Source organism: Corvus hawaiiensis, chromosome 26, assembly GCF_020740725.1.
Source record: "Corvus hawaiiensis isolate bCorHaw1 chromosome 26, bCorHaw1.pri.cur, whole genome shotgun sequence".
Lineage (NCBI taxonomy): Eukaryota > Metazoa > Chordata > Aves > Passeriformes > Corvidae > Corvus > Corvus hawaiiensis.
The window spans coordinates 23,521,615-23,549,093 of record NC_063238.1 but is presented as its reverse complement, the minus strand read 5'-3'; the positions used below and the strand labels follow the sequence as shown (position 1 = coordinate 23,549,093).

Sequence of the window (27,479 nt, the reverse complement as noted above, 5' to 3'; positions counted from 1 at the left end):
GATGATGTGGAACCTGGCAAGGCTAGGGCCATCGCAATACACCACCTTCATTGCAACGATTGATGCTGACAATACCCGAGAAACAGTGGGCTCTGTTGCCAACAGGCTCAGGCATTATGACAGCATGATCAATGGCCCGCTGAAAGCTCATGTCTCTGCTGTGGTCCAGGACCTCAAAGAGGAGATGAAGGAGAAGATGGAGGAGATGAGGGAGGAGATGAGGAGGGTCAGTGTGGCACCAGTGCGAGTCACAGGCCCCCAAGTCAGAGCCCGTCGTCCCCCTGCTAGAGAGAGAGGGTACACCCCACGAGCTGAGCTGTGGTTCTTCCTGTGTGAGCATGGGGAAGACATGAGAAGGTGGGATGGGAAACCCACCTCTGCCCTGGCAGCGCGGGTGCGTGAACTCAAGGAGGGAGGCACTAACCGAGGGGGTTCCGCTAAGGTGAAGGTAGCCTCAGCCTCCCGTGACCGAGCTGCCAGGTATCACAGAAGGGAGGATGATATGTCGGATCCCCTTGAAGGTACCTCGAGCATGTACGCCCAGGGAAAGAATGATAACCAGGGCTAGAGGGGCCCTGCCTCTAGCCAGGAAGAGGCACGGGAGAACCGAGTTTTCTGGACGGTGTGGATCCGATGGCCTGGCACATCAGAGCCACAAAAATATGATGCATTGGTTGATACTGGGGCACAATGTACTTTAATGCCATCGGGACATGTGGGGGCAGAACCTGTATCCATCGCTGGGGTGACCGGGGGATCACAGCAGTTGACCCTTTTGGAAGCTGAGGTGAGCCTGACTGGGAAAGAGTGGCAAAAGCATCCGATTGTGACCGGCCCAGAGGCCCCATGTATTCTGGGCATAGACTTCCTCCGGAATGGCTACTACAAAGACCCAAAAGGACTCAGGTGGGCATTTGGGATTGCTGCTGTGGAGGCAGAGGGCATTAGGCAATTGAACACCCTGCCCGGACTATCTGAGAATCCTTCTGCAGTTGGGCTCCTGAAAGTGGAAGAGCAACGAGTGCCAATTGCCACCTCGACAGTGCACCGCCGGCAGTATCGGACAAATCGAGATGCTGTGATCCCCATCCACAAGATGATCCGCGAGCTGGAGAGTCAAGGGGTGGTCAACAAGACCCACTCACCCTTCAACAGCCCCATCTGGCCTGTGCGCAAGTCTGACGGGGAATGGAGATTGACTGTGGACTATCGTGCCCTGAATGAAGTGACTCCACCGTTGAGCGCTGCCGTGCCAGACATGTTGGAGCTCCAGTACGAGCTGGAGTCCAAAGCAGCAAAGTGGTACGCCACTATTGACATTGCCAATGCATTCTTCTCCATTCCTCTGGCAGCAGAGTGCAGGCCTCAGTTTGCCTTCACCTGGAGGGGCGTGCAGTACACCTGGAACCGACTGCCCCAGGGGTGGAAGCACAGTCCCACCATCTGTCATGGACTGATCCAGACTGCACTAGAAAAGAGTGAGGCTCCAGAACATCTGCAGTACATTGATGACATCATTGTGTGGGGGAACACTGCAACCGAAGTGTTTGAGAAAGGAGAGAGAATAATTCAAATTCTCCTGCAAGCTGGTTTTGCCATCAAGAAGAGCAAGGTCAAGGGACCTGCCCGAGAGATCCAGTTCCTGGGAGTAAAGTGGCAAGATGGACGACGTCAGATTCCCACTGAGGTCATCAATAAGATCACAGCAATGTCTCCGCCGACCAACAAGAAGGAAACACAAGCTTTCCTAGGTGCTATAGGTTTCTGGAGGATGCACATTCCCGAGTACAGCCAGATCGTGAGTCCTCTCTACCTGGTTACCCGCAAGAAGAATGATTTCCACTGGGGCCCTGAACAGCAGCAAGCCTTCGCCCAGATCAAACAGGAAATTGCTCACGCCGTAGCCCTTGGCCCAGTCAGGACAGGACCAGAGGTGAAGAACGTGCTCTACTCTGCAGCCGGGAACAATGGTCTATCCTGGAGCCTCTGGCAGAAGGTGCCTGGTGAGACTCGGGGCCGACCACTGGGATTCTGGAGCCGAAGCTACAGAGGATCTGAAGCCAACTACACTCCCACCGAGAAGGAAATCCTGGCAGCTTATGAAGGAGTCCAGGCTGCCTCAGAAGTAATCGGCACAGAGGCACAACTCCTCCTGGCACCCCGACTACCGGTGCTGGGGTGGATGTTCAAAGGAAAGGTTCCCTCCACGCATCACGCCACCGACGCTACTTGGAGCAAATGGATTGCCCTCATCACGCAGCGCGCCCGAATTGGAAACCCAAGTCGCCCTGGGATCTTGGAAATAATTACAAACTGGCCGGAAGGTGAGACTTTTGGGTTGTCTTCTGAAGAAGAAGAGGAGCAGGTGACACGTGCCGAAGAAGCCCCACCATATAACGAGCTACCAGAGAGTGAAAGACAATACGCCCTCTTCACTGATGGTTCCTGCCAAATTGTAGGCGCTAGCCGGAAATGGAAAGCCGCTGTATGGAGCCCCACACGACAAGTTGCACAGGCCACTGAAGGAGAAGGTGGATCGAGCCAATTTGCTGAGCTCAAAGCTGTCCAATTAGCTCTGGACATAGCTGAAAGAGAGAAGTGGCCAAAGCTCTACCTCTACACTGATTCATGGATGGTAGCCAATGCTCTGTGGGGTTGGCTGGAAAGGTGGAAGAAGGCAAACTGGCAGCGCAGAGGAAAACCAATCTGGGCTGCTGAAGAGTGGAAAGACATTGCCACTCGGGTAGAGAAGCTATCTGTGAAGGTCCGTCATGTAGATGCTCACATCCCCAAGAGCCGGGCTAATGAAGAACATCGTAACAACAAACAGGTAGATCAGGCTGCGAAAATAGAGGTGTCCCAGATAGACTTGGATTGGCGACATAAAGGAGAACTGTTCCTAGCTCGATGGGCCCATGATGCCTCAGGTCATCAGGGCAGAGATGCCACCTATAAGTGGGCACGAGACCGAGGGGTGGATCTAACCATGGACAGTATCTCCCAGGTTATCCATGACTGTGAGACATGCGCTGCGATCAAGCAGGCCAAGCGGGTGAAGCCTCTGTGGTATGGCGGGCGATGGTCCAAATACAAGTATGGGGAGGCCTGGCAGATTGATTACATCACACTGCCTCAAACCCGCCAAGGCAAGCGCTATGTGCTCACAATGGTAGAAGCCACCACTGGGTGGCTGGAGACCTACCCTGTGCCTCATGCTACTGCCCGGAACACCATCCTGGGCCTGGAAAAGCAAGTCCTTTGGAGGCATGGCACCCCTGAGAGAATCGAGTCTGACAATGGGACTCATTTCAAGAACAGCCTTATAAACACCTGGGCTAGAGAACATGGCATTGAGTGGGTGTACCACATCCCTTACCATGCACCAGCAGCTGGGAAGGTTGAGCGGTGTAATGGACTGCTTAAAACCACCTTGAAGGCACTGGGTGGGGGGACTTTCAAAAACTGGGAGATGCATTTAGCAAGAGCCACCTGGTTAGTTAACACTCGAGGTTCCACCAGCCAAGCAGGCCCTGCCCAATCCGAACCCCTACAAACAACAGATGGAGATAAGGTTCCAGTGGTGCACATGAGAGGTATGCTTGGAAAAACTGTTTGGGTAAAGTCTGCCTTGAGCAAAGACAAACCCATCCGTGGGGTTGTTTTTGCTCAGGGACCAGGTTGCACCTGGTGGGTGATGCAAAAGGATGGAGAGACCCGATGCTTACCTCAAGAGGACCTTGTTTTAGGGTGAACTACCCATGGCTCTGCACTTGTATCAATATCAGCATGTATATTTGTATATAATTCGGGTAATGCATAGATTTATATGGTTAAAAAAAAAAAAAAAAGGTTAAGTTTCATGTAACATGTTAGTATGGGAAAAAATTCGGGGTGGATAATGTTGGGGTTTTAGTTTAGTCTTAGGTTTTCCTGTTAAAGGAATTTTCTCCCATATGCATGTTGCTAGGGGACAAATAGCTGTACTTAAGAAAGACAAAAAGGGGAGTGGGGCGGGCCTGGCTACTCTTTTGTCTACACCTGGGTGTGGGGACAGTTCGCTCTGAGCGTCCGGAGAGAGAAGCTGCAGAGAAAGGAGCTGCTGCTGCTTTCTTTTTGGCCGTTCTTTCTTCCTGCTGGAAGCAACGCCGGGACCCCAAAAGCCGCTTTTCCCTGCCCTGCTGGAGACCGAGCTGTGGCTGTCCTGCTCCGCTGCTGCTTCGAGCTTTCGCTACGCTGTAGCCCTGCCCGCCCTGCCTGCCTGGGCCTCCGTGGGTTTTTCCCATCTGGATACATCTCGTCCGCCACCCGGGATTTGCGTTCGTCCCTGCCATTCCAGCCTGCTGTTCCTGAGAGCCCGGGATCGGCTGCCCAGCGGTTTGTGAAGCCTTTGTTCCATCCCTTCCCGGGATCCCAGGGCACCAGAGCCGCGGGTTTCCCGAGCTCGCTCCGGAGCGCCCCCTGCAGCCGCGGGGGAACCATCGCACCTGCCCTGCTCACCGGGAGCCGCCAGCGCCCCTGCCGGCTGCGAGCGGAACTGCACCCGAGGGGAAAGGGCCTGACAGCCGAGAAGGCTGGCACTGGGTTTGTGATTGCTGTTACTGCCAGAGTTATTGTTGTTTGTTTGACTGGTTATATACATATATATAGAGAGTAAAGAACTGTTATTCCTATTTCCCACATCTTTGCCTAAAGGCCCTTGATTTCAAAATATAATAACTTGGAGGGAAAAGGGGTTATATCTGCCACTTCAAGGGGGGCCTCTGCCTTCCTTAGCAGACACCTGTCTTTCAAAACCGAGACAACATCCTCTATAGTAACATGGTGTATCCTAGATTTCAAGACTCTCTCCATCATTTTATGCTTACATTCTAAACTGGATTTACTGAGTTGAAATGGTAGTATACCATTTTCTGTTCTAGCAGTAATACAGGACATGAATCAAAGATAAAGCTAGAGTGGCACACTCCCTCTCAGCGAAATAGCATAGTCAAGAGGAACATACATCGCAAAATATGAAAGAGTACATTAATTTAAAAAAAACCAAACACAAATTAAACCAAACAAAAGCACACTTCAACCCTAACCACTTACAACACATTCACTGGAATCCCCAGCCTCTTTGTATACCATGTAACAGAGACTGCCTAGCTATCCCAAATGTCTTGGTCCAACATCTATGTACCAAGCTGACAGTAAGAAGTAGTTTCTGACAACACAGGAACACAAATCAGGCATTTACTAATACATATTTATTCAAGAAAAACAGCAATTAGTAAGAAATATCATGACCTGTAAGGATTCCTTTGTAATATCTCTGACTCACAAACCTCCAAAAATAACAATGCTTAATGAATTTCTTACAGCAGTGTCCCAGAATTTCAGAGAAAATTTTGAGAATCAGACGGAAGCGATCCATGACAATTCAAAAAAATCCCATCCACGCCTACTTGTCTACCAATCCCTTCAGCAGCACTGTATTTAGTATTAGCAAGAAAAGCTGGCCAGAAAAAACTGATTTCAGGTAGATAAATAAATGAAAAAAAACCAATCCCAAAACATAAAGAAACTCCAAAACATAAGGAAACTAGAACCTAGGAAAAAATGTAAATATTTGTTCTGTAGTTACAAAGATTTGTTAAGTCTGCTTAAGGGCTAAATTAGGAAATATGCTCTATGACTGCAGTGGGAATACCAACACAAGGTATAAAATAAGTGGAATCAAAGGCTACATATACATTGGCATTACCCAATACAGAAGTGGCTATAGAGTAAAACAGTTGCTGCACAGAGTCTAACATCCATGTATGTGTTCCTGGGTGTTTATTTTGGACTAGCTCCTGACAGGCCCCATGGAACAAAAGCCTACTGGCAGCTGGAGAAAATCTCCTGGAATAATTTCATCCAGAAGGAGTCTAGTTTACATGCTTAAACAGTACTTTGAAATATGAATCTAAGAACATAATAAGAGTGTTTAAGGAGATCTACTTTGGCAGTGAATTACTGATCAGAATTAAAATATTATTACAATACATATGCCAGTACTATGAAAGCATTTTTGTTTAAGAATTGGTCTCTTGAAAGGGAACCTAAAGGTTTTTATTTTCTGGTTAACAAAATAAATCTAGTAAGAAAGGCAAAATGGTAAGAAGTTCATACATATAAAATCCCCCAGTTTTACAAAAACCTGTAGTTAACACTTAAAATTAACACAAAAAAATGGAGATACCTGATTAGTGGGAAGGCACCTGCTGGAACAACGAATGGGAGGCAAGTTATCTTGTCTTTCATTTGGTGTGTCTGTTCTCAGGAGCTGTGATTTCTTATCATCTTCATTCATTTCTGTCAGCCAGCTCTGAAAATAAATAAATAATATATTCTTACCTTAAAGCAGTAGAGAAATTATCCTTAAAAAGCACTACTCTTAATGGGGAAAAGCAATTAAGACAAAAAGCAATAGTGCTGTTTTGAATAAAAAGTGGTCTACAAAAAATCTGTAGAGCTAAAATGAGCAGTTTAGGTTCAGTGACATTAAGAAAGAAAATAATTTTTAAAACTCAACATAATCCTTTGATCCTTTCCCCTTTTAATCAAATAATTACATTCTACTTAGGCACAAGAAGAAGACTGATACGCCACCATGATTATATTATGACCATTATAAATTAGACACTGTACCATCAGTTCACTATTAATTGCTTCCCATTCTTCAGCTGTGAAATCAGAAGCTGTGGCTGCAGGCTTATCTTTTCTCAGAACTCTGCTCCTGGGATCTAAATGCTCAATACGCTTTTCACAAACCAGTGTAAGTTCAGGGTAACATCCCTCTTCACCAGACCTTTAAAATGCACAGATATAAACGTTAACGAAAAAGAACTAAACTGCACCACATCCTCAGTATTTCCCTCCATGTGCAGTCACTACAGTGACTAAACAGTCACACTATTTTCTTGTTAAAACCCAATTTTACTATCATCTAACAACATTTTTATTAGAAAATTCCAGTTACCCTTCAAACTTTTTTCAGTTTTTTCCACATACACAGTTCAAAATTATCACCACAGTGCTCATAAAAAAGAAGCTTGTGTCATTTACAGCAGAAGTTAAACAGGTGTGGCATCTGAAATTACCAGTCAGGCAACATTGATTATGAGAGAACCAAAACAGAGTGGCAGCACTTGACAAAACCCTGACATTGAGTTACTAAAACCTTTTGGATGGTTAAGTAAGGACTTGGATTTCTAGTGCTATCATTGGGACACTTTTAGCATAATTACTTTAACCTTGTACTTTAATTTTTAAATTAGAAAGTTACAAACAGGTTCAGACAAGTAAGAGTATATAGAAAAGGGTTCCCTCAAATTTTACTGAGCAGGAATATAATTATTAATGAAGGTAAAGAAATACATTTACCTTAATACCCTGAGAATCTTTTCCAGGTGCTTAACATCTGTGCATTTTTCAATGAATTTGTAGTCCAGATGACTAATAGGTATTTGATATGTTTTAGTGGTTCCTTCACCCAGCAAAAATGGTACTGACTCATCACCCATAACTAAATACTAAAAGAAAAAAAAAAAAAGTATTGATTCTGTAAACGTTTAGTTATATTTTGAAGTAATGCCAGTTTAAGGAATAAACTTGCTCACACTCCACCCTCTCATGCAAGCAGACCTATAAAAGAAAAAATACCAGATTTGAAGGTCTGATCACATGGACTGTCCCGAACAGAGGTTTACTGACAGAAGTATGAGATACGCTTTGTAAGAGTATGCAAGTCTACTGCTTCTGCAAGGCACAACAATTCATAAAGACCACGTAAAGAAAAATTGCCAATTTTTGCCTACCTCATTCTCTGTTTTATTAAACACCTGTTTTAAGCAAGTGGGATAAGCATAAAGGAGAAGATAGTGGAGGACACTCCTTTTTTCAGAGGGAAGACATTAACCAGTGCAGGGTATCTAAAGGAACTAAAACTTTTGGCTTCTCTGTAGTCAAAATAAATCAAATTTTCTTTCCTCACTAACTGCATTTTCTGGGTCTCTGATTATATCACAGCACTAATCTGAATCTTTTCCAGTAAGTCTGTAACTGATGAAGTGAGGGACTCAAATGGGACATTTCTGTCTCCATGTACCTTTGATCTGCTCATCTGCATCTTTTTCTATTTTGATCACAAGCTCTATGGAGCTGAAATTCTTTTTTTCCCCTTCTATATAGTGTATGAAGCGATCAGTTATTTTTAAGAAATACAGTAAGGGCAACTAGCTAGTATGTGATAATAACTATGTGTAGTCATAAACCAAATTAAAACAATTGTGTTCTAATGTCTTTCATAATTACACATACTAATTTGTAGTTACACAAAAATGTTTACAATACACTATCACTTAAATAATAACTGGTCATAATTAGGTGTTGCATAGAGATTCTGCCCCAAGACTTTACACTTTCAGTACTGGAAAAGGAATAACACGCATGGGAAGCGGGACAAATGCAGGAAATAATTAAAGAATAATAAAGAACTCGTCACCACCGGCGGTTCTTCCCGTTTATTCCCATGGCCGTGAGGCAGCTGCCCAGCGTAGCTCTCGGGCACCGCGGTGACCAGGACTCCGCGGCTGCTCGGGGGCACAGCCCCGGCACAGCCCGGCGCGCCCCTCTCCAATGCAGCTTCCACACACATCCCCCAGCCCGGAGTCAGGGATTTACCTCGAGCCGGCACCCAAGGCTCCCCTCACGCACCGCCGGAGCCGAGGCAGCGCGGCCGGCCCGTGTCTAGCAACTGTTGCTATGTACAACATGGCGGCAGGGACACGGCTCTGCCTTCCCCAGGGACGGCCTGGCGAGGCTCCCGCAGAGCCCCGCCGGGCTCCAGCAGCGACACCGGCGCCGCCTGTCGTTTTCCGGCACCCACCTGCCCGGTGCCGCGCTGTCTCCGGGACACGGACGCGGCCCGTCCCTCGCCGCAGCGGCGGGCCGCCCGTCCCTCGCTCAAGCCGCGCAGGCGCGGCTGGGGTCAGGGCTGAGAGAAGCGCCTGCCGAGGGCCGGCAGAAATACCGCACCCGGCGGTGCAGCTCTAATACGCATCATCCTTGTGTTTTTCAGCGTAGTATTTTACTCAGCGGAGAGCAGGTGGTCCCTCTCCCAACGCCGGTGTCCCCAGGCGCCCACACCACTGCTGCCCGTCAGCCCTGCACTCCCCCGGCGCTGCTCTCCAAAGCAGGTCCGTGTCCTTTCCCGAGAGCAGCGCCTTTGGCAGCCAGAGGCACCCGGCGTGCCCACAGAGGGGCCACACCCGCCTCCGTTTGCTGGAGACCTTCCCACCCTTCTGAGCAGACGTGTCAGTAGCCGACCCCTTCGTTCTGCCATGCAGGCACAAGGTGCACGCTGTGCAGGCCAGGCTGGTGAACTGGTAGCAACTGTGTAGTAAAAAAGGTTATCATTTATACCCGAGTGTATCTGGTTTCCAGGAAAAAAATCTAGTCTTAATAGCATAAATCAGGTATCTAAGAAAATCTTAACCAACAGCTCCAAAACAGCATCTCAGAATGCTTCTTTTATCCCTATAACAAGCCACTGTAGTTCATTTATAAGCCATCATACAGTCATGCAGACCTTAAAAAAGACATTATTACAGTGATGAGTTCAGCACATTATCTCAACAGCACCATTAGCACCATCAAAACAGAGATCAGGCACATACAATCCAGCAGTATGTCGTAGTACACTTCAGTGGTATTACGTAACACACATTCCAAATGGACAGATGCAAAAAGTTTTGGCTCATCCTCACAAACCCATCACTTATTACAGATTTCAGAAGTCATCTGAAAAGCAAAACAAGGTCCTATTTTTGGGATGCTACCCAAATTATCTTGGTAACACAGATCTAATTCTTTACTTGAATACAAACCCATCAACCAGCACTTTGGAAATTTGTTTCCACATTGCTTCTTAATGTTTACCTTGCCTCCCCTCCCCCTCTTCTTTCGAGAGAAAGGATTATTTCCACACTTCCAGACATCCATACTTTTGACACATCCAATATTGGGTGCCAGAATTGGGGGCTTTGAAGTCCTTCAAAATTTTCTCTTTCGAGATCCAGATCTGTTTCAGACCTAGCCTTCTGTAGCCTTTTATTTCTTTTCAGTGGAATTTAATTCAAATCACAGTTATTTTATGCAGCTCACAGGAGTCTAAAGAACATTTAGCAAAGTTAAAATGCAAATAAAGTTTAGATAAGAGTAATGAAAACAAAGACAACTCAAAAAGAATACAATTATCACTGAACTTAAAAAACCGCATACTCTGACTACAATTTAAACAACAGCTTTAGAAATCTATTGCTGGAAGTTAATATAGACAAAATTTAGTATTACAGTAAACTTTAATATTTCAATCTCTTAAAACACAAATAAGAGTGTGCATTTACACACAGTTTTACAGAACAAAGTGACCAGAAAGACTACTTCATGAAGTCACTGTCTTCAGCAGAGATCATCGGGCATCAAAAACTACCACTGGAATAATGCAGTTAAAGAAAAAAATACATTGTGGTTGAAAAAAAGATGGGGGAGAGGAAAAGAGAGAGACTGTCTAAATCTGAAGTCACAACTATCTACATAAAGTATTTCAAAAGCCATCTTTAATAAGAGACTGAATAATATCAACAATTCACAGTACGTCACCCAGCAGATTATCATAACTTAATATATCATGCATAGAAAATGGAAAAAAAAAAGAGAAAGTGCCAGGAAAGAAATCAAGGTGCCAAATCACACTGCAGAGATTGTGCTACAGTAGTTTGCTCTACTGTATTGATTTTTGACTCTGAAGAATTGTTATGTAATTATTTGAATCTTCCATTCTGTTTCCCCTTGTCTCCATCCACAGCTTCCCAAATGCATTCAAGTGCACTTGTAAAAGGATACATCTTTTTGTCCTTTTCTTGTACATTATTCTGTAGCCGCATTCTCTGCATCTGATAGGATCTCTTGCCTTTATTTCATTTTCCGTATGACATTCTGATGTTATGGAGGAAGACAAACGAAGTGGGCAAAAAAAACCAGCATTGTTAATGCACAGATAACTTTGAAAAGTTGTGACAGTCAAATTTCTATTTGTGGCAAACACACAGAGCAAGTGTAGTGAATCTGTATCAAGAGCTGAATGATAACAAGATACCATGAAAAGAAGAAAAAGAGAAAATAAAAAGCAAGCTTCACTTATATTAAGATAAAAGAGAATCTTGCTAAAAATCACCCAAATATTACTGCACATAACACATTCCACACTTGATACTGGACTGTTTACTAATGAAAATTTCAGCTCAGCCCTCCAAAGCCCAGAGTCTGTTTTCTTAAAATACAAAATATTTCAGGGATTCCTGAAAATCACCTATTTTTAAGTTGTTGATTTATCTATAGGTAATAGGTAGAATTTGACTACAGTATGTCAGTGAAAGCTGAGTGCCCTTACAGCACTGTCAATAAAACATGCAGAGATGGAGGAGCTCTACACAGCAATAAAAGCTGTAGGGAATTATTTCCACCACTGCATATGTACCCCATATATGTGTTATCATCAATGCATAAAGCTTTAAAGATCATCAGGATACACACTGCAGGATACTATTTGTACCTATGTACCCTTCAGTATAATAACTAAGCATCATTCATTATTAAAACACCAAATCTCCAGTAACAAATAATAAAAAAATCACTAATGTCTTTTCTTTACCTCCACAAATGTAAATCATTGGCTGCTGCTTTGGAGGCTGAACGTCCTTCTGTGAATCCATGTTCTCAACAAAAAACACACAACATGCACATTAGCTTGGGTTTGGGGTCTTTTGGTTTGTTTTGTTTTTTTTTTTTTCCCCCAAGGTATACACCATCATTTTAATATCTCAATCTAAAGCTAACAGAAGATGAAATCACTTCCTTAAAAGTAAATACAAACAAATTCCATCTATATTTGATACACAGGACATGGGTTAATTCACCTTGAAAGAGACTTCAGAAAGTGATCTAGTTCAACTTCTTAAAAGCAAAGTAACATCAGGTTTCATAGAGCTTTACCAATCTGGTATAGAAAACCTCCAAAGATGAAGACAGCATGATATTTTCTATTAAACAGTATTTTAAACATTAAAGCCCAATGAGTAACATTTTCTTTCCTCCTTCCTGCCAATGTTAAGAATTTCCTTGCTGGAAGTGTAAAATTCAGTAATTTCTTTAATATCACTCATGTAACAATGGTGCTAACAAAGAAGATGAGCCTTGTCATCTTTCCTCTCCCTCTGACACACTAGCTAACCCAATGTACTTTTCATTGTTCTAAGTTACAGAAATCCTGGGAACAGACTGTGGGTAGAAGAGTAATAGGAATTAAAAAGTAAAACAAAACCCCAAACAATGAGGGGCCAGAGAGATGAAATTCCAGCCTTCGAATTCTACCAAATCAAGAGTGATAATTCAAGGCTACTCTTCAAACATCTCTTAATGCCCTATAACGGTTTTGATTGTTCAGACTTATTTGAAGACAAGTGTTTCTTCATAGCATCAGACTGAATAGTTACATATATTCCACAAACACTCTACCAAGCTTTAAGTAATCCTGTCCTAACATGTAAATGTACTTGCAGCCATGAATTTTAAGGCGATTACTGTACACAGATAAACACTTTTTTTTCCACCCAATGCAAGTCTAGAAAAGAACATTAATATTTCCTTGTAGGTTTTTTGAGGCTGCTGTTTTCTGTATTCCCGTTCTGTCTGACACAGAAGACAAGAATTCCTAACCCTTATGCCAGTAAATAGCCTTCTTGATGCTTCCTTATGAGAATGGCTCTCAGATGCTTTTGCTTAATATGACAGCAAAGATTATTTCCCTGATCTTCAAAGTTTGTTTCAGCATAAATTCAGCTGGGAAAATTACGATACTGAAAACAGGACAGGGACAGCTCATACTTTAAGAGTCTGATCAACACTTATAAACACATCTTGTTAAAACTCCCACATTATCACTCCATTTAAGAGAACTGGAAAGAATCCATTAAACTCTAGAGCTTTCAATTATGCTACACCATAACCATAATGGCACCTTAACTTGCATGCGCTACAGTTTTTTTGTGTCAGCACATTACAGTAAGATATGAGCAGTCACCCACTGGCACTGGAAAACAGCAGACTCTTCTAAAACACAGAGCTAAACTAAGGTGGATCACAGCTGTAGCTACATAACTTGGGTTAGTGCTGCTTGTGCTGCAAAATTATACTGCTGTTAAGGGCAGCAGTGAACTACAGTTATGTGTTTTGCAGGGAGGTGGTATAATTTAGCTGGCCTTCACATACCCTGCAACCCTAAGTGCCACCAAGCTGACAGAGCCAACAGGCACAGCGATGCACCAATGTGTGCGGGTCATCCGGTCCAACCTCTGCTTAAGCGGGATCATTCTAGAACACATGACACAAGAGTGCACCCAGATGGTTCTTGAATATCTCCAGTGAGGGGGAGTCCGCAACCTCTCTGAACAATCTGTTCCTGTACACAGTCACCCACACGGTAAAGAAGGTCTTCCTCCTACTCAGGTGGAAGTTCCTGTGCCTCAGTTTCTGCCTGCTGCCTATTGTCCTAGTGCTTGGCACCACCAAGAGGAGCCTGACTTCATCTTCTTGGCACCCTCCACTTCAGATATTTTTACACATTAATGAGGTCCCCTCTCAGAGCACCTCTTATGCACCCGTAAGAGAGGCCAACCCGCTCCTTCACGTCCCGCAGAGCCCACGAAGAAAGGCAGACAGCCCTTCTCACAGCCCACGGGTCCCAGGCTCCCCATCCCGCCCCAATTCCGACCTCCCCCACCGTCCCGCGGGTCTGGCACGCAGGAGCGAAGCCCACGAGGCTGGTCCCGGCCTTTCCCTACCCACCACAGCCACGCCACCACGGCCCAGCAGCGAAGGGAACACACAAACACCCGGAGCAGCCCCGCGCCGCTCGCCTGCTGCCGCAGCTCCGCCGGCCTCGCCGCCTCCCCGGCGCCCGATGATGACGAGCGCCCGGCGCCGGCGGAGGCGGACCGTGCGTCACCCCGCCATCAGGTCCGGCCTCCGCAGCATGAATAGTAATTAGGTGGAGAAAGTAATAAATATTCAACTATGGGTGTTAACCACCTGGGGGGGAAAAAAGAAAAAAAAAAAAAAAAGGCACACAGCCTATTTTAAGGTACAAGCTTCCATATGAATAGCAGTGTCAGTTTCCAATGAAGAAAGTAGGCAGCTGCACGGTTAGGTAAAATCAGCCCCAAGGTAGCCGGTGTTTTCATTCTTTTATTTGGCTGTACCCAACATACTCAGGATGCAGAATGCCCCGCGCCAGGTCTGGTCATATGGCTCCGGAGTTTTAAACCACCGAGGTGTTTTACGTCAAGGTCCTCTCTGTTTTCAGAACAAGTTTACCTAAAATTCGTGGATAAACCCGGCATCTTGGTATTTTGATGTCGTGGTCGGTATCATATGTACCCACATGAAGCCAAACATACATATTACACATTTTAAGTGCAAGGTCCTATCATGAAAGAAATTCATATGTTGGCATTTCCCGATGTGCTGAACTAAAATAGTGCAGGCAAGGTTTGAAATGACACCGGTTGCTCTATCACTGGCTCCACGCCGCTGGCGGTAGGAATTTTGAATCTTCGATTGGCATTTTGTGGAATCAGATATCTTTGCTTTATTCTCCCCCCGCCCCCCCCCCAAAATGTTTAACGAATACTATGTTTTGCGAATATTCCAATTTAAACTACTAGATCATTCAAAGGTTCTCTAGTTTAAGGAAAGGTCTCCTTCTGTTCCTGAATACTGAATAAAAATTGTTTCCTAAGCACTCAAATTAATACGGATGAGGTTTTATCAGTTGTAATTCATTGATGTTCTCCTACCAGCAAACCACCTTCATATATGACTTGTAGCTTACCTAAAACTAACTCGGGTAATAATAAATAGTTTTAGTTTTCCTAATTTTGTGTTTGAATTAAACGTAATGAAATCACGGTAATGACTTTAGACTTGCTTCTTCACACTGCTGTGTAAGAATAAAGCTAAGCATAACTTTTGGAGTGTCAGAATAAAGCATGGGCAAGAAAAAGAGTTTGTAAAAGGCAGAGGTATTAGGTTATAGGTTACTACTTGCATCCTCTTCTCCTCCACGGAGCCGCGGGTGTGGGTGCGTACCAAGAGGTTGAAACAGGAGAAAAACAGCCTGAACTCTATCTTTCCTGGTAAACGCATGCTAAGAAATTACCAACTCCTAAATAAGCAAAGAAAAAAAACCCCTGGTATTATTTCTCTAGGCTCGCTAGTATTTAAAAAATGCGTTTGTCAAACCGATAAATTTAAGAGGACTTACTAAGAATACCTCCATGAAAAATTTAGTTAATCCTGTGAAAATAATGTCTCAATTATTAAGAAAGAAATAATGTAATTGCTTTATTATTGGCTTCCTTTAACCATTCCCTTGGAAAAATAAGATGCTTTACCAGATCTTGAAGCTTCGGTTACTTCAGCCGTTTCCGATAAAACCTGCCCCTTACGAGCGGAGCGCTTTAGTAACTCCCATTCCCACGGGCTGGTAAATTCTAGCCCTAAAGATGCTCCTTTGTATTTAGAGTAGCAGAAAGTGTTGAAACTGTGTGGGAGACTCCCACTGCTCTGTAAAGTGAAACAGGTCTTGGGGAGTTGGTAGGCAAGTGAGAGGAAAGGCTTGGGCGTCGAGATGGGGAGGGCACAGGGGCAGAGGTACTTTTGACATGGGAAGCCGTAACGGAGCGCAGTGCGACTGTTGCAGAATGTTTTACCTCTTTTTACTTGTTAGAAGTAGCGTTCTCAGGTTTTGGTTGGGGATTTTTTCTTTGTTTGCTTGGTTTTTGTTGGGGTGGGTTTTTGGGAGAGGGACTTTTTTTGTTAAATCACACTTTCTAATGTGACACTTCCGTGTATTGCATAAAATATCACATTACGACATGTTACATTTCTTGGATATTTTTAATCCAACTCGCATAAGTCCATCCAGGTTTGAGTGACGGAGACAGAGCTTGCAGCTGTTGTGTCCCTCTAGTAAGCTTCCAATTTTACTGAGAAGGTATCTTATAAATAAATATAAATATTTGAAAAACAATTTTGTTCAAAACAGACGGTACTACAGAAAGCACTTTCAGAAAAGTTCTATTACATTACAGAAAGTTTCTAGTGTTTTCGCCTTTTAAAAAGGATGGGGAAGATACCCCAAGAGTCTTTCTCTTTTTAGCCATGTTACCTTGTAGTCAAATAAACCGATATTCTTTCCCTAAAAATGACGATTTCCGCCGGCTCTGGGTCGAGAATTTTTAAGCCCGTGTTTCCTCGGGCGCCTCTCAGGCTGCCTCACGCCAGGAGGGATGCGAGAGGCTGGAGGAGCGGAGTTGCCAAAGGGGAAGGCTGAGAAGTTGTCAGACCCCACGTACAGGGATGACGTTACTTAACCCTGGAGTTTGTTTATTTAAATGTAGGTATCGCTTTTAGAGTCGGTTTTAGGTCTCTCGTTCAGGTCTGAAATTCCCCATCTCGCCGGTGTGAAGCCAGCAGATAGGCGAGCGTGTGTAGTAGCCTCACGTTATCCTTGCCGAGCCCAGGAAACACAGGCATCCGCGTACTCGTAGTTTAGGCAGTTTTGTGTTTGTTTGGTTTGGGTCGATTTTTTGGTGGGTTTTTTTGTTTTGGTTTGGTTTTTTTAGTATACGGAAAAACTAAAACCACAGTAAAACCCAGGCGCCAGGTTCTCAATAACTACAAGGTTTTAAACAAATTTAACAGGAGTACCCCTTAGGCCGTTCACGACAGGACAAGGTGTGAAAAATGTGCTCTACTAGGTAGCCATGGAGAATGGTCTTTCCTGGAATCTCTGACAAAAAGTACCGGGGGAGACTCGAGGACGATCTGTGCAGCTCTGGAGTCGAGGATCCTCCACGATTGCTTTGAAGGCAATGTACTTGACAAACGCTCTGTGACTGTTTTGGTCCTGGGCTGTCGGTTAAATAGGTGTTAATTAACTCAAATTAACTAGCACCCTTATAAACCAAGCTTAAAGGCTGCGGTGCAGATAAGGCTTATTATCCGTGAGTGCCTCAGGCACCCCTGAGCCGTCCCTTAGCGCCGGCGCCCCTGCCCCTCATTCCCCCTCCACCGGGAGCGGAGCAGGCTCTGGCAGAGGCGGGAAAACCTCTCCCTCACTGGGTGCCTGAGGAGAAGCAGAGCAGGGGCAGGAACGACTCAGGGGCGCTTAACAGTGGGCTGGGTGCGGCGGGGGCCGCGGGGCTGAAGTATAAAGCGTGAGGAGCGGGGCGAACCTCGCCAAGTGCTCCCTGGCGTCCCTGAGGAGCGGGCTGGGCACTCCCGGTATCCTCAGGCTCCCGGCCGGGGCCGAGCGCGGAGGGGGCGGGGAGGCAGCGGTTGGTGAGGGCGGGTAGTTCAAACCCGAGCGAGGGAAAGCGGCGGCGGCCGCACGCGAGGGGCCGGTGTGGGTGGGGAGAGGCGAAGCGGCTCCTCGCCAAGGGCAACGGGCCTAGGACCGAGCGGCGAGAGCTGCTGAAGTCACTCCAGCCCGCCTTCACTCCTGCTTCTCGCCCTCAGCCCTGCTCGGGGAGCCCCGCCGCCGCCTCAGCTGCACCCGCTGTAGGGCGGCCTCCAGGCTCTGCTCCTGTGCCCACCGATTTGCTAGACGAGGGGGTGAAGAGGTTGCTTTGCTCGTGTCCGGCATCCCAGGTGACTGAGAGACCCTCGGGTGCTGGTCCTCAGCTACACCTCAATTATCACCATCGCTGGGTAATTAGGCATTGCAGTTAACACATATATGTGGACTGAGAACTGCCTCTGACGGGTAATGTTTCTCTTGAACCTCTCTCTTTCCTCTCCACATCCTTTCTCACTTCAGGTTATCACTAGGGGTAAGCAGTACTTTGAATACAGCACCTTTGCACGGGAAGATCTTGATTTGCTTCACAAATTAGGGTAAGTGACCACATCATGTGGGTAGGACTTGGCTATGTCAGATTCAGTATTATTACTTTTGAAGGTATCAATTACTTTGGGGTCAAAGAGCAGAATCTGTTTTTCTGCAGATGCCATATCTGTTTACATAGCAGAGAAAATACTTCTGTATCACCAAAACTTTGTCTTTATTTGTTTTGTTAGCAGTGGTGAACAGGGATTTAAAAAAAGGCAAAAACCGTCTTGTTCAATACATAAGTGTTCAGTGTGGATTACTGAGGAATGTAAATTACTAGGAATAGGTGTGACTCTTCCTAGAACTTATGTCTACATTGGAGGCACCATCTACATTGCCTTCTAATAACCAACATTCTTACCTCTTTAGGGTGCTTGGTAAGACTAAACTTGTTAGAAATTATTCCTTGTCTAAATTTATCAAGCTGTCCTAAATTTAGTTTGGGTCTCTGAATATGAATTATTTTGTCCAGTAAACTCCCAGAAAGTTTGCAGCTGATTTGTAAACTAATTTGAGAACTGCAAAATTAATATTAGATACGTGAAATGCATAGAGCACATAAATCTACACTTAGTAGATATGGATTTTGTTGCTTCCTCTGTAACTGACTAGTAGTGTGACCAGCCTTTTCTTCCCTCCATCTGTTTGATGACATCTAAGACAAGGTTAAAAAAACTTTCAGAAACTAATTAAAAATCCCCAAATGAAAAAGGTGTGGTGTTATGTATCAAATTTAGTAGATGAAACTTTTCTCTTGATAAAAAAGAAATGCTTATAAAAAGCAGTTGTTATAAGAGGTTTTATTAGGCATCTCTTATGAATATAAGTAGAATCTTGCTCTATTACGAGGGATGTTCAGCACCTCTGAAAGGCTTTTCCTTCTGTATTTGTAAAATGAGACCTTGTGTTAAATTAAATCTTAATTCGTACAGGTAGTACATTTTGGGGGAAAAAAAGCATATACAAGCTTGAGGTGTATTCTGGGGTTTGCTGTAAATCATAGAATGGTTCAGGTTGTAAGGCATATTAAAGATCATCTAGTTCCAAGCCCCTCCCATGGGCAGGGGCATGTTCTACTAGACCAGGTTGTTCTGAGCCACATGCAAGGTGACCTTGAACACTGCCAGTGATGGAGTTTCCACAACTTTTCTGAGTAACCTGTTTCAGTGTCTCATTGCCCTCATAGTGAAGAATTTCTTCCTAACATCTAACCTAACTTACCTTCTTTCACTTTAAAGCCCTTATGCCTGGTCTTACCACTAAATGCTCCTGTAAAAAGTTCCTCTCTATCTTTCTTGATGGCCCCCACTGGGTACTGAAAGGCTACAATTATGTTCCCTGAAGCCTTCTCTTCTCCAGGCTGAGCAACCCCCTCTGTCTCAGACTGTCTTCAGAACAGAGATGCTCCAGCCCTCTGATTATTTTCATGTTCCTCTTCTGGACTTGCTCCAACATGTCCATGCCTTTCTTATTTTGGGGGCCTCAGGGCTGAAGGCAATACTCCCAGAGGGATCTCACAAGTGTAGAGGGTATAGAAGTAAAAATAAGTATTAAAAAGTATGAATTAATGGAGAGGTATAGAATGAGGTATAGAAAAGAAGTGAAATGAAGCTTAATGGATGGACATTGTTCACTTAGTGTCAATGGCAATTTTATTTATCCTGTCATATTTTCTAATATCCAAATCAATGCAGTGAGCTCACACGCTCCCCCTGCCGGACGCTGGCCTCTGTACAGCATTATGTTTGGCTTTTACTTGAGTTACCAACATTTCTTTAACTCTGCTATTTTGACCTCCCTTGTAGCTGCAAAATCTTGTTTCACCGTGATTTTTATGTTACTTGAAACACAAGTTTGCTTATTTTATACCGAAATATTTAATTTTTCTATTTTCAGTTCTCTGTTGTCCCATAGAATGCCTGAGAATGAAACTCCAAGCACGTGGTTTTCCTTTTGTTGTTTCTTCAGCACGCTCCCTGATTATTAATTTCCTAAGCCTGGAAGCCTTTGGGCTTTTATTAAGTGTGTGGTTAGTTTGACTGTGTTTAGGAGAAAGGTTAATACTTTTAAAGGCAAGTGTGGGTATGTGGGTTTGGTTTTTTTTGGGGGGTTGAGATTTTGAACAGGTGTCTCTAGCATTCAGTTTAAATCTGTGTATCAACATTTTTGGAAGTAATATTTACTGGCAACATTTGCTAACTAACTGCAGTTCTCCAAAATTCAGCATAAAAATGAAGCTTCTATTCTTCTTGTAGAGTACATGAAGATAATGCCCTCTTTTTATGACCGGTTTCTTATAGGTCTTCCTCTTCTTACAGAAAGAAAAGCTACAGTCACGTGGTCCTTTGCTTATAGCATGAATAATTGTGCTGCATAGAGATTTAAAAATATAGGAAAAAGTTATTTTCTGGTTCATGATAAAGCCTTTTCAGCCTATTGCCTAAAACCATGGAATCACAGAATGTGTAAGATTGGAAGGGACCACTGGAGTCCAACTTTCCTGCTTGAGCAGGGTTCTCAGAGCACATTACTCAGTGCTGTGTTCAAGTGGCTTTTGAATATCTCCAGAGAAGAAGACCCCATGAACTCTCTGGGGAGCCTGTTTCAGTGTTTTGTCACCCTCACAGTGAAGAACTTTTTTCTCATGTTCAGATGGAACTTTGCACCAGTTTCTGTCCATTGCCTCTTGTCCTATCACTTGGCACCACCGGGAAGAGCCTGGCTCCATCCTCTTGACACTCTTCTTTCAGATACTGATAGATATTGATAAGGTCCTCTCTGTCTCCCCTTCTCCAGGCTAAGCAGGCCCAGCTTCCTCAGCCTTTCCTCATAGCTGAGGTGTTCCAGTCCCCTAATCATCTCCATAGTTCTATGGGACTCTCTCCAGTATTTCCTTGTCTTTCTTGAATTGGAAAGCTCTGAACTGGACACAGCACTCCAGGGCTGAGTAGGGGGTCAGGATCACCTCCCTTGACCTGCTGGCAATGCTCTTCCTAATGAACCACAGGATACCCTTGGCCACAAGGGCACACTGCTGGCTCGTGGACACTTCATTGTCTACCAGGACCCCCAGATCCTTCTCTGCAGAGCTGCTTCCCAGCAGGTTGGCCCGCATCCTGTACTGGTGCCTGGGGTTATTCCTCCCCAGGTGCAGGATCTGCATTTGCTTTTGTTGAGTTTCAGATGGTTCTTCTTTGCCCATCTCTCCAACCGGTCTAGGCCCTTCTGAAGGGCTGCACAGGTCTCTGGGATATTGGCTGCTCCTCCCGGCTTTGTGCCATCAGTGAACTTGCTAAGGAGGCATCTGCCCCTTCATCCAAGTCACTGATGGATAAGTTGAACCGTAGTGGGCCCAGGATCAACCGCGGGGGGATACCAGTACTTACAGATCTACTAAAACATGGAGAAGTGATGCAGATGAAACCTTAAATGCTATTTGGAGTTGGTACTGCAATAGCAAAGAAGTAATCTCTATTCATTAAACACTAGCTTAAAGCTATGCCCTTGTGTTTCCTATTTGTGCTGTCACTTATTTCATTGTTTAAAACAGGGAATAAGGAAAAAAGCAGAGACAGAAAACAAATGGGAAAGTTAGGTACTTGTAGAGGTAAAGGGGAGAAGGAAAGGAAGCATGCCAGACTTCAGAATTTGTTGTTGTCTTGCAATAATTTTCATGTACCTGTCTTTCCTGGAAGAGCTTTTCTCAGTTATATGTATGGATTTTATCTGTTTAAGTCTGTTTCATTTCATACTGATATTAGCAAGATTGTGTATGCCTTTAAGCCAAGGTGTCATTCTGCTGTTTAATATCCTTTTCCTTTTGAACTTCTTGTGTTGCTGTCTTCTTACAGTAGAAAACAAAACATTTTTTTTATATTGCAATAATCTTAAAAAGTGCCTTCTGTATGGGTCAAAAAATGCTAATTAATGACCCAAGATCATCAAAGAATTGTTCTGCCTCACCTCAGGCAGTTTGGGTTCCCACTGCTTGTATTTAGTGGCTTAGGGCTAGATTAAGACAGGACTTTTGGGATATTAGCAATGTCTTAGTATTTGGTGTTTAAGCCTCCTTTAAAGATTCCTACTTCTGTCTGTTTTGAAAGTTCAGTTGCTATTTCTAGGCTTTATGTTCCAGAATATCAGTTTTAGAGGCCAGTAACATACCCCAGTAAAAGGTGCTGATACAAACTGTTGAGACTTGCAACCTTGATGTGAACTACTTTGGTAGTGAGGGCTACCTGGTAGAGGGCTGTGAGAACAGCCCTCTTGCTGCATTACTCGTAACATCTTTTGTACAGTTATTGTGCATAGAAAGCAGTGACCCAATGTCACTATGGTTAGGGTGGAGTAACTCTGCAGTGTACGAATGGCAAAAGTAAGCCTGGTTCCACACATCTTTTATTTAAGGGTGTGCATCAGCCACTTCTAACTTTTCTAGGAAAATACACTGTAGCTCTTAAATGCTATGTACCTGGTAAGTGTGTTTATAGTCAGTCATTTTCTTTAAAATGTAAGCCTTCAGAACACTCGGTTTACCCACAGAGATGAGCAAAAGCAGAGAGCTTCTTTACCAAATAGCATTTAAATGTTAAGGCAGATAAAAGAGCACTTTTCATTTTGTAACTAGAGGTCAAATTAATTCCCTCTGGGGACTCTAGGGATCTAAATAATAGGGAGACTTGTAGACTTGTGACTTCATGATTAATCCTCCCATTTTACTTAAGGAGAAAATGCATTTTGTCTAAACTCGCTTACTTACCAGAGCTTCTGCATTTCTACACAGTGCTAATAAAAATCTTGCCCCTACTGGAATGATGGGGAGTTTTGTTGCCAATTTCAGCACCAATGAGCCTCTAGTTGCTGTGTTGCTTATTTGAAGTGTTTTTCCACAGATGAGGACTGCCAGGTCAATTAGCTAAATGGATGTATATTTGATTTGCTTCACAGTATAATATGCATTTTAATCACTCATTCTAACAATCTACTTTTGTGTTTGTGTATAAGCACTGTTTCTACTGAGGCTAATGAAAATACTTTTGTCATGACTGCTATCTTGATAGACTTACACAAGGTTTCCTCACTAATCTGAGGGGTTTTTGGTGACTGCTTTTGTCTGTTTCAGAAACAACGGTGGTATCTTCATTTACAAAGTCAAAGTGTCAAGCAGAAGATGTCAGACAGTAAGCCAGCGAGGTTCAATATTCTTAGAAGAAATAGATTAACACCTTCCAGCAGCAATTTTAAATACTCAAATTTTAAAGAAACATGTTGCACTTCAGCATTTCTGGACAGCAGAAGCAACAAGTCAGTAAAAGATCCTGATGCAGAATGTGAAGAAGCACCAAGTGTAAGAAGTGTATCATTGCTACAAGAGCATTCTGAACACATTCATCCAAATGCCTTCTTTCCCAGGTCACCATCTATTGAAAAAGAATTGAATTCTATGTCCTTATCAGAAGAAAGAGAAGCAAATAGAAGTGCAGATTTCTTTGAAACTCCTAAATCAAGTAGAAAAGGCTCCTCACTACGCAGGAGGCTGCTTCTACCCAAGACTGTTGAAGCTGGCACAACTGTAGGATCCTGTCAAAGACAACCTAATTCTTCAGGAAGCATCAGGAAAAAAATATTCTCTTGTGTTTTGAGCTCTGAAGAAAAGCTTTCACAAACTGCTGCAAATTCTCCAAAAGATAAAAGTTACAAACCTCTGACAACTAGCACTTCAGAACCTGAGGACTCTAATCCTGATTCTCCAAAACGGAGGCTTTCCTTCTCACAACAAAGGACTTCTACGTTAGATGAGTCCCAGTGTAAGGACCCCGTATTGTTAGAATCAGAAAATTTATCTCCAATTCCATGTAAGGGTGTCACTGTTAGTAATACTAACAAATTAAATGAAAATGTTCTTATGAGTGTTAATGATGGGATGCTTAGGACTCCTACTTACAATGTGTTACCTGAGGCCAGTGAGGGTAAATTCATGACTTGTATCACCAGTCCTGTAGAGAACTTGAACTTTGGACTATGTGACATAAACTCTCCCCCTGTTAAGGCAGCAAATTACCCAGATCTTTCTACACCTGAGGATAGTGGATATAATTCACTTCCTTTGGACAAATCAGGAGACTCATTGTCTGATTATGAGGGATCTTTCCAAGAGCTCTTCCAAAAGCACAAAGAAGAATCCAAAACTTTAGGCAGTAAAAGAAAGACAAGAAAACTTGAACGAGTCAGAAGGTTATCCACTCTTCGGGAACTAGGCTCTCAGTCAGAGACAGAAGATAATCATGGCAGTCCTACTTCAATGCATGTATTAACAAAAGAAAGAAACTTTGTCAGTGAAGATCATGAGTTAGTTCTAAAAGAACACCCTAGTAGAGACCTGGTTGTAAGTCATGGCAATCTCTCAAGAACTCCAGCTCTGAAAATAGTTCATGAAATTTGCTTGCAAAGACAAAGATTGTACCAACAGCAAATCTCAGAGAATATTGATGGAACAGAAACATTTGCATTAGATCATGTTCTTCCTGGACTTATTGGCAAGAAAATGGGCCTTGAAAAATTAGATATTTTAACAGAATTAAAAGATAGAAATTTAAAACATGTTCTTGCTATAGTTTTAGATGCTTTGACAGTGGAAAGTCTATGCAGGTAAGTACTATTGCTTCACACAAAAGGGAAAAAGACGTGCTTCTGCAAATGAGTTAGAATAACTTCTGGAATACTAGGTGTTATCAATAAAATTTGTTTGTTTCTGAGAAAATTGAAAAGTTTTCTCCCTGTTAATTAAGTAGGTCCTTCTGTGTAGATCTAAAAATAAATAGGGGAATTAAAAAGCTAAAGAAACACAGAAAATTAGTAAACTCAAAACTAAATCACAGTACTTGTAAATTTTAAAGTATATTAAAAATTCCTTTAAGCCTAGAAAGTAATTTATTCTCATTACAAGTTCCCAGTAATGCATAGCACTCAAAACAAGTTTTTTATAATTTTTCTTGTGTATTTTATTTCCTCAGTTATTTCTAAGCACAAAGATGCTCAAAGAATTTTGATTCATGGGCAGTATTCTAGATTAATTCCTAATCAATAGGAACTGTTACATTTCACACAACGCTCTTGATTTATTTGTTGTTAGTTACAAAGGGAATGGGCGAATAGATGAAAGTATAAGGGCACAGATGTTTTCAGAACTCTTAACACTAATGTGACTAGAAACAATCTTGGTAAGTGGCTTACATGGAGGAAGAAACTATTTTTTAAGTCAAAGATATGCTGTGCTATTTAGGTTGCTGTTGTTCTCTAGACTCTTCTGTTATTCTTATACAGTGATATGTAAAGTACGAGATCTGTGTTTCATAGCAAAATTATGCAATAGTCTATAGCAGCAGTCTGTAAAATGACCAAGAGTATATGAAACCATGCAAAAATCTTTACCAGGTAGTCTTGCTATAATGACTTCTGCACTACCTGGGAAATTTTGAGAGTGGATAAATTTTTTTATTTGTTCCAGCATTTGGAAAGTAAGCAAAAGCTGGCGTGAAATCATTGTACAAGACAGAAGTGCAAATAAGAGGAGAAAGTTGTACACAAAACAGCTGAAAGAAGCAGCTCGGGTAAGGTGGTTCTCAAAGGTGGGGTTTTTTCAAGTGTGAAAGAAGATGAAATATCTTGTAAAGCTACAGAAGGGTGACTTGACTGAGACAGTTCCAAAATGAGTAGGTGACAGATTCTTACAGGAGAATGTAATGGCTCTTACTGCTTTTCAGTTGTCTGCAGTTGGACTACTAGTCTTTCAACCATGTAAGACTCTTACTTACCCTCCTGCCCTGTCTTGAGAATCCTGTAGGATCTCTTCCTTGACTAATTCTAGCTTTAGATTTTAAGTTCTGCTCATGCCATTGTGCCATGCTGTTCCTCATAGTCCATTTTACTCTAGTCTGCAGTGCTGTAGGGCCTGCTCTAGACTACTTCCTGATTGTTTTCAGGTCTGCTTGTGTCACAGTGTATTGGTGAACATCAGAAGGATATATAGAAGGTTTTTTAAGGGGCATCTTGAAAATCAAGCATATTAGTAGCAGTATATTTTTTTCAGGTCTTCCACATGATACATGCCCACTTGCTATTGAGATGTCCTAATTTAGAAACATGAGCACCAGTAGAGTGTGCTAAAAGACAGTTGGCTTTTTATCCTGCTCATGGGACTTGGTTTTTAATGATTTCTCTCTTGAACCCTTGCTAAAGATAATCATTTAATAGTAAATACTTGCAGTATATATAATTTTCCTTTCTTATGTGTTGTTGCAGAGGGAAAAACCCAATCAAGTAAAATCCAGCTGCAAATCCCAAATGAAATAAAATCCTCATTTGCTCCCCCTTTTTTTTTTTATAATTATAAATTAACAGGAATATTTATTGAAGGCTGAAGATGCTGCTACAAGACTTAATATTCTCAATAGATCTGCTCTAAGGCCTGTTCAAGCTCAAGCCAGAACTCCTATTTTACAGACACCGCCTTCATACACTGCACTTACACCTAGGAGATGCAGTTCTGTTCCCCACTCAGCTAGTAGGCAGGAAGAATACATGAAAGTAAGTATCTAAGAAATGCTTCATTTCAGTTTTTAGAAAGTTTTCATTTACAAGACTTAATAGCTCTTCTCTCTCTCCTCTTGCTACAGGTTGCTAAAACTCTGTTCACAGATGAAGCTCTAAAACCCTGTCCAAGATGTCAATATCCTGCTAAATATCAACTGGTAAAGAAAAGGGGGCTATGTAGCAGAGAAGAATGTGCATTTGAGTTCTGTATTTTATGTCTGCATGCATTCCATGGGTCAAAAGAATGCAATAGTTTATCTGCAAAACGGAAGAATAAAAAAGATGCTCCACCAGGAAGTGCCCAAAGCAAAAGAAATTTAAAAAGACTCTAAATTTGTAAGGCATGTAACTCCTTACACTTAGTTCCTTGTCCCCTCCCCCTAAATTCCTCATCTTGTTTCTATTCTTCCTAAAGGTATACATTTTGAAAGTATCATCCCATTTGTTCTTGCTGACTTACCAAGACAACCTCTCATGTATATATCTTAATTAACATAGTATATTTTTGTTTTTTAAAAAATGAACATTTAAAAATATTTTATGTCTTGTTTTACCTGTTGTGTAGTAGGTAGGAACTTACTAACATCTTAATTTTTAAATAAAGTGTCTTAAATGTAGTCTTCAGTATTTAGCTTACAGTACCTCATAGATGTTTAAAAATGTGATTCGTCTTAAAGACAAATTAAAATTATTTCTAAAAGAGTCTTTGAAATCGGATTTATTTATGCACTTTAAATTACAGTAACTGTTTTTAAAATGTCTCAAAGTGGGGCAGTATGTACATTTGCAAAAAATACATCAATTTATATGAATGTTGATATGTCAAAACCAATATATTAGTTGTTTA

The 27,479-nt window shown here is 42.8% G+C and overlaps 3 protein-coding genes across 6 annotated transcripts in view; 1 reads left to right on the top strand and 2 right to left on the bottom strand.

The window, feature by feature from the left end:
* The window catches only part of SPAG1 (sperm associated antigen 1), a 47,301-nt gene extending 37,287 nt beyond the window's left edge, over positions 1–10,014 (bottom strand). The window contains exons 1-4 of one of the 2 annotated variants that reach the window (XM_048286368.1): positions 8,915–10,014; positions 7,411–7,559; positions 6,676–6,835; positions 6,227–6,352 (exon numbers count right to left, since the gene is read on the bottom strand). In XM_048286368.1, coding sequence (XP_048142325.1) covers positions 6,227–6,352; positions 6,676–6,835; positions 7,411–7,550 — 426 coding nt within the window. In that variant the 5' untranslated portion in view covers positions 7,551–7,559; positions 8,915–10,014. The other variant, XM_048286369.1, reaches the window with a different exon arrangement.
* Positions 10,015–10,369: 355 nt separating this feature from the next.
* POLR2K (RNA polymerase II, I and III subunit K) lies at positions 10,370–14,062 on the bottom strand. Of its 3 annotated transcripts, none has more exons than XM_048286371.1 (4): positions 13,929–14,062; positions 11,741–11,804; positions 10,933–11,025; positions 10,370–10,521 (listed from the first exon to the last, which is right to left on the bottom strand). In XM_048286371.1, exons 2-4 carry the CDS (start codon positions 11,799–11,801, stop codon positions 10,499–10,501), a joined length of 177 nt encoding a protein of 58 aa, XP_048142328.1. In that variant the 5' UTR covers positions 11,802–11,804; positions 13,929–14,062; the 3' UTR covers positions 10,370–10,498. The 3 variants fall into 3 exon arrangements, with proteins under 3 accessions (XP_048142328.1, XP_048142327.1, XP_048142329.1); XM_048286370.1 differs by having other exon boundaries at positions 13,933–14,061; XM_048286372.1 differs by lacking the exon at positions 13,929–14,062 and adding an exon at positions 13,357–13,458.
* Positions 14,063–17,967: 3,905 nt separating this feature from the next.
* FBXO43 (F-box protein 43) lies at positions 17,968–26,964 on the top strand. Its single transcript, XM_048286989.1, has 5 exons — positions 17,968–18,045; positions 23,163–24,688; positions 25,548–25,650; positions 26,441–26,626; positions 26,716–26,964. Exons 2-5 carry the CDS (start codon positions 23,211–23,213, stop codon positions 26,962–26,964), a joined length of 2,016 nt encoding a protein of 671 aa, XP_048142946.1. The 5' UTR covers positions 17,968–18,045; positions 23,163–23,210.
* The last annotated feature ends 515 nt before the right edge of the window (positions 26,965–27,479 follow it).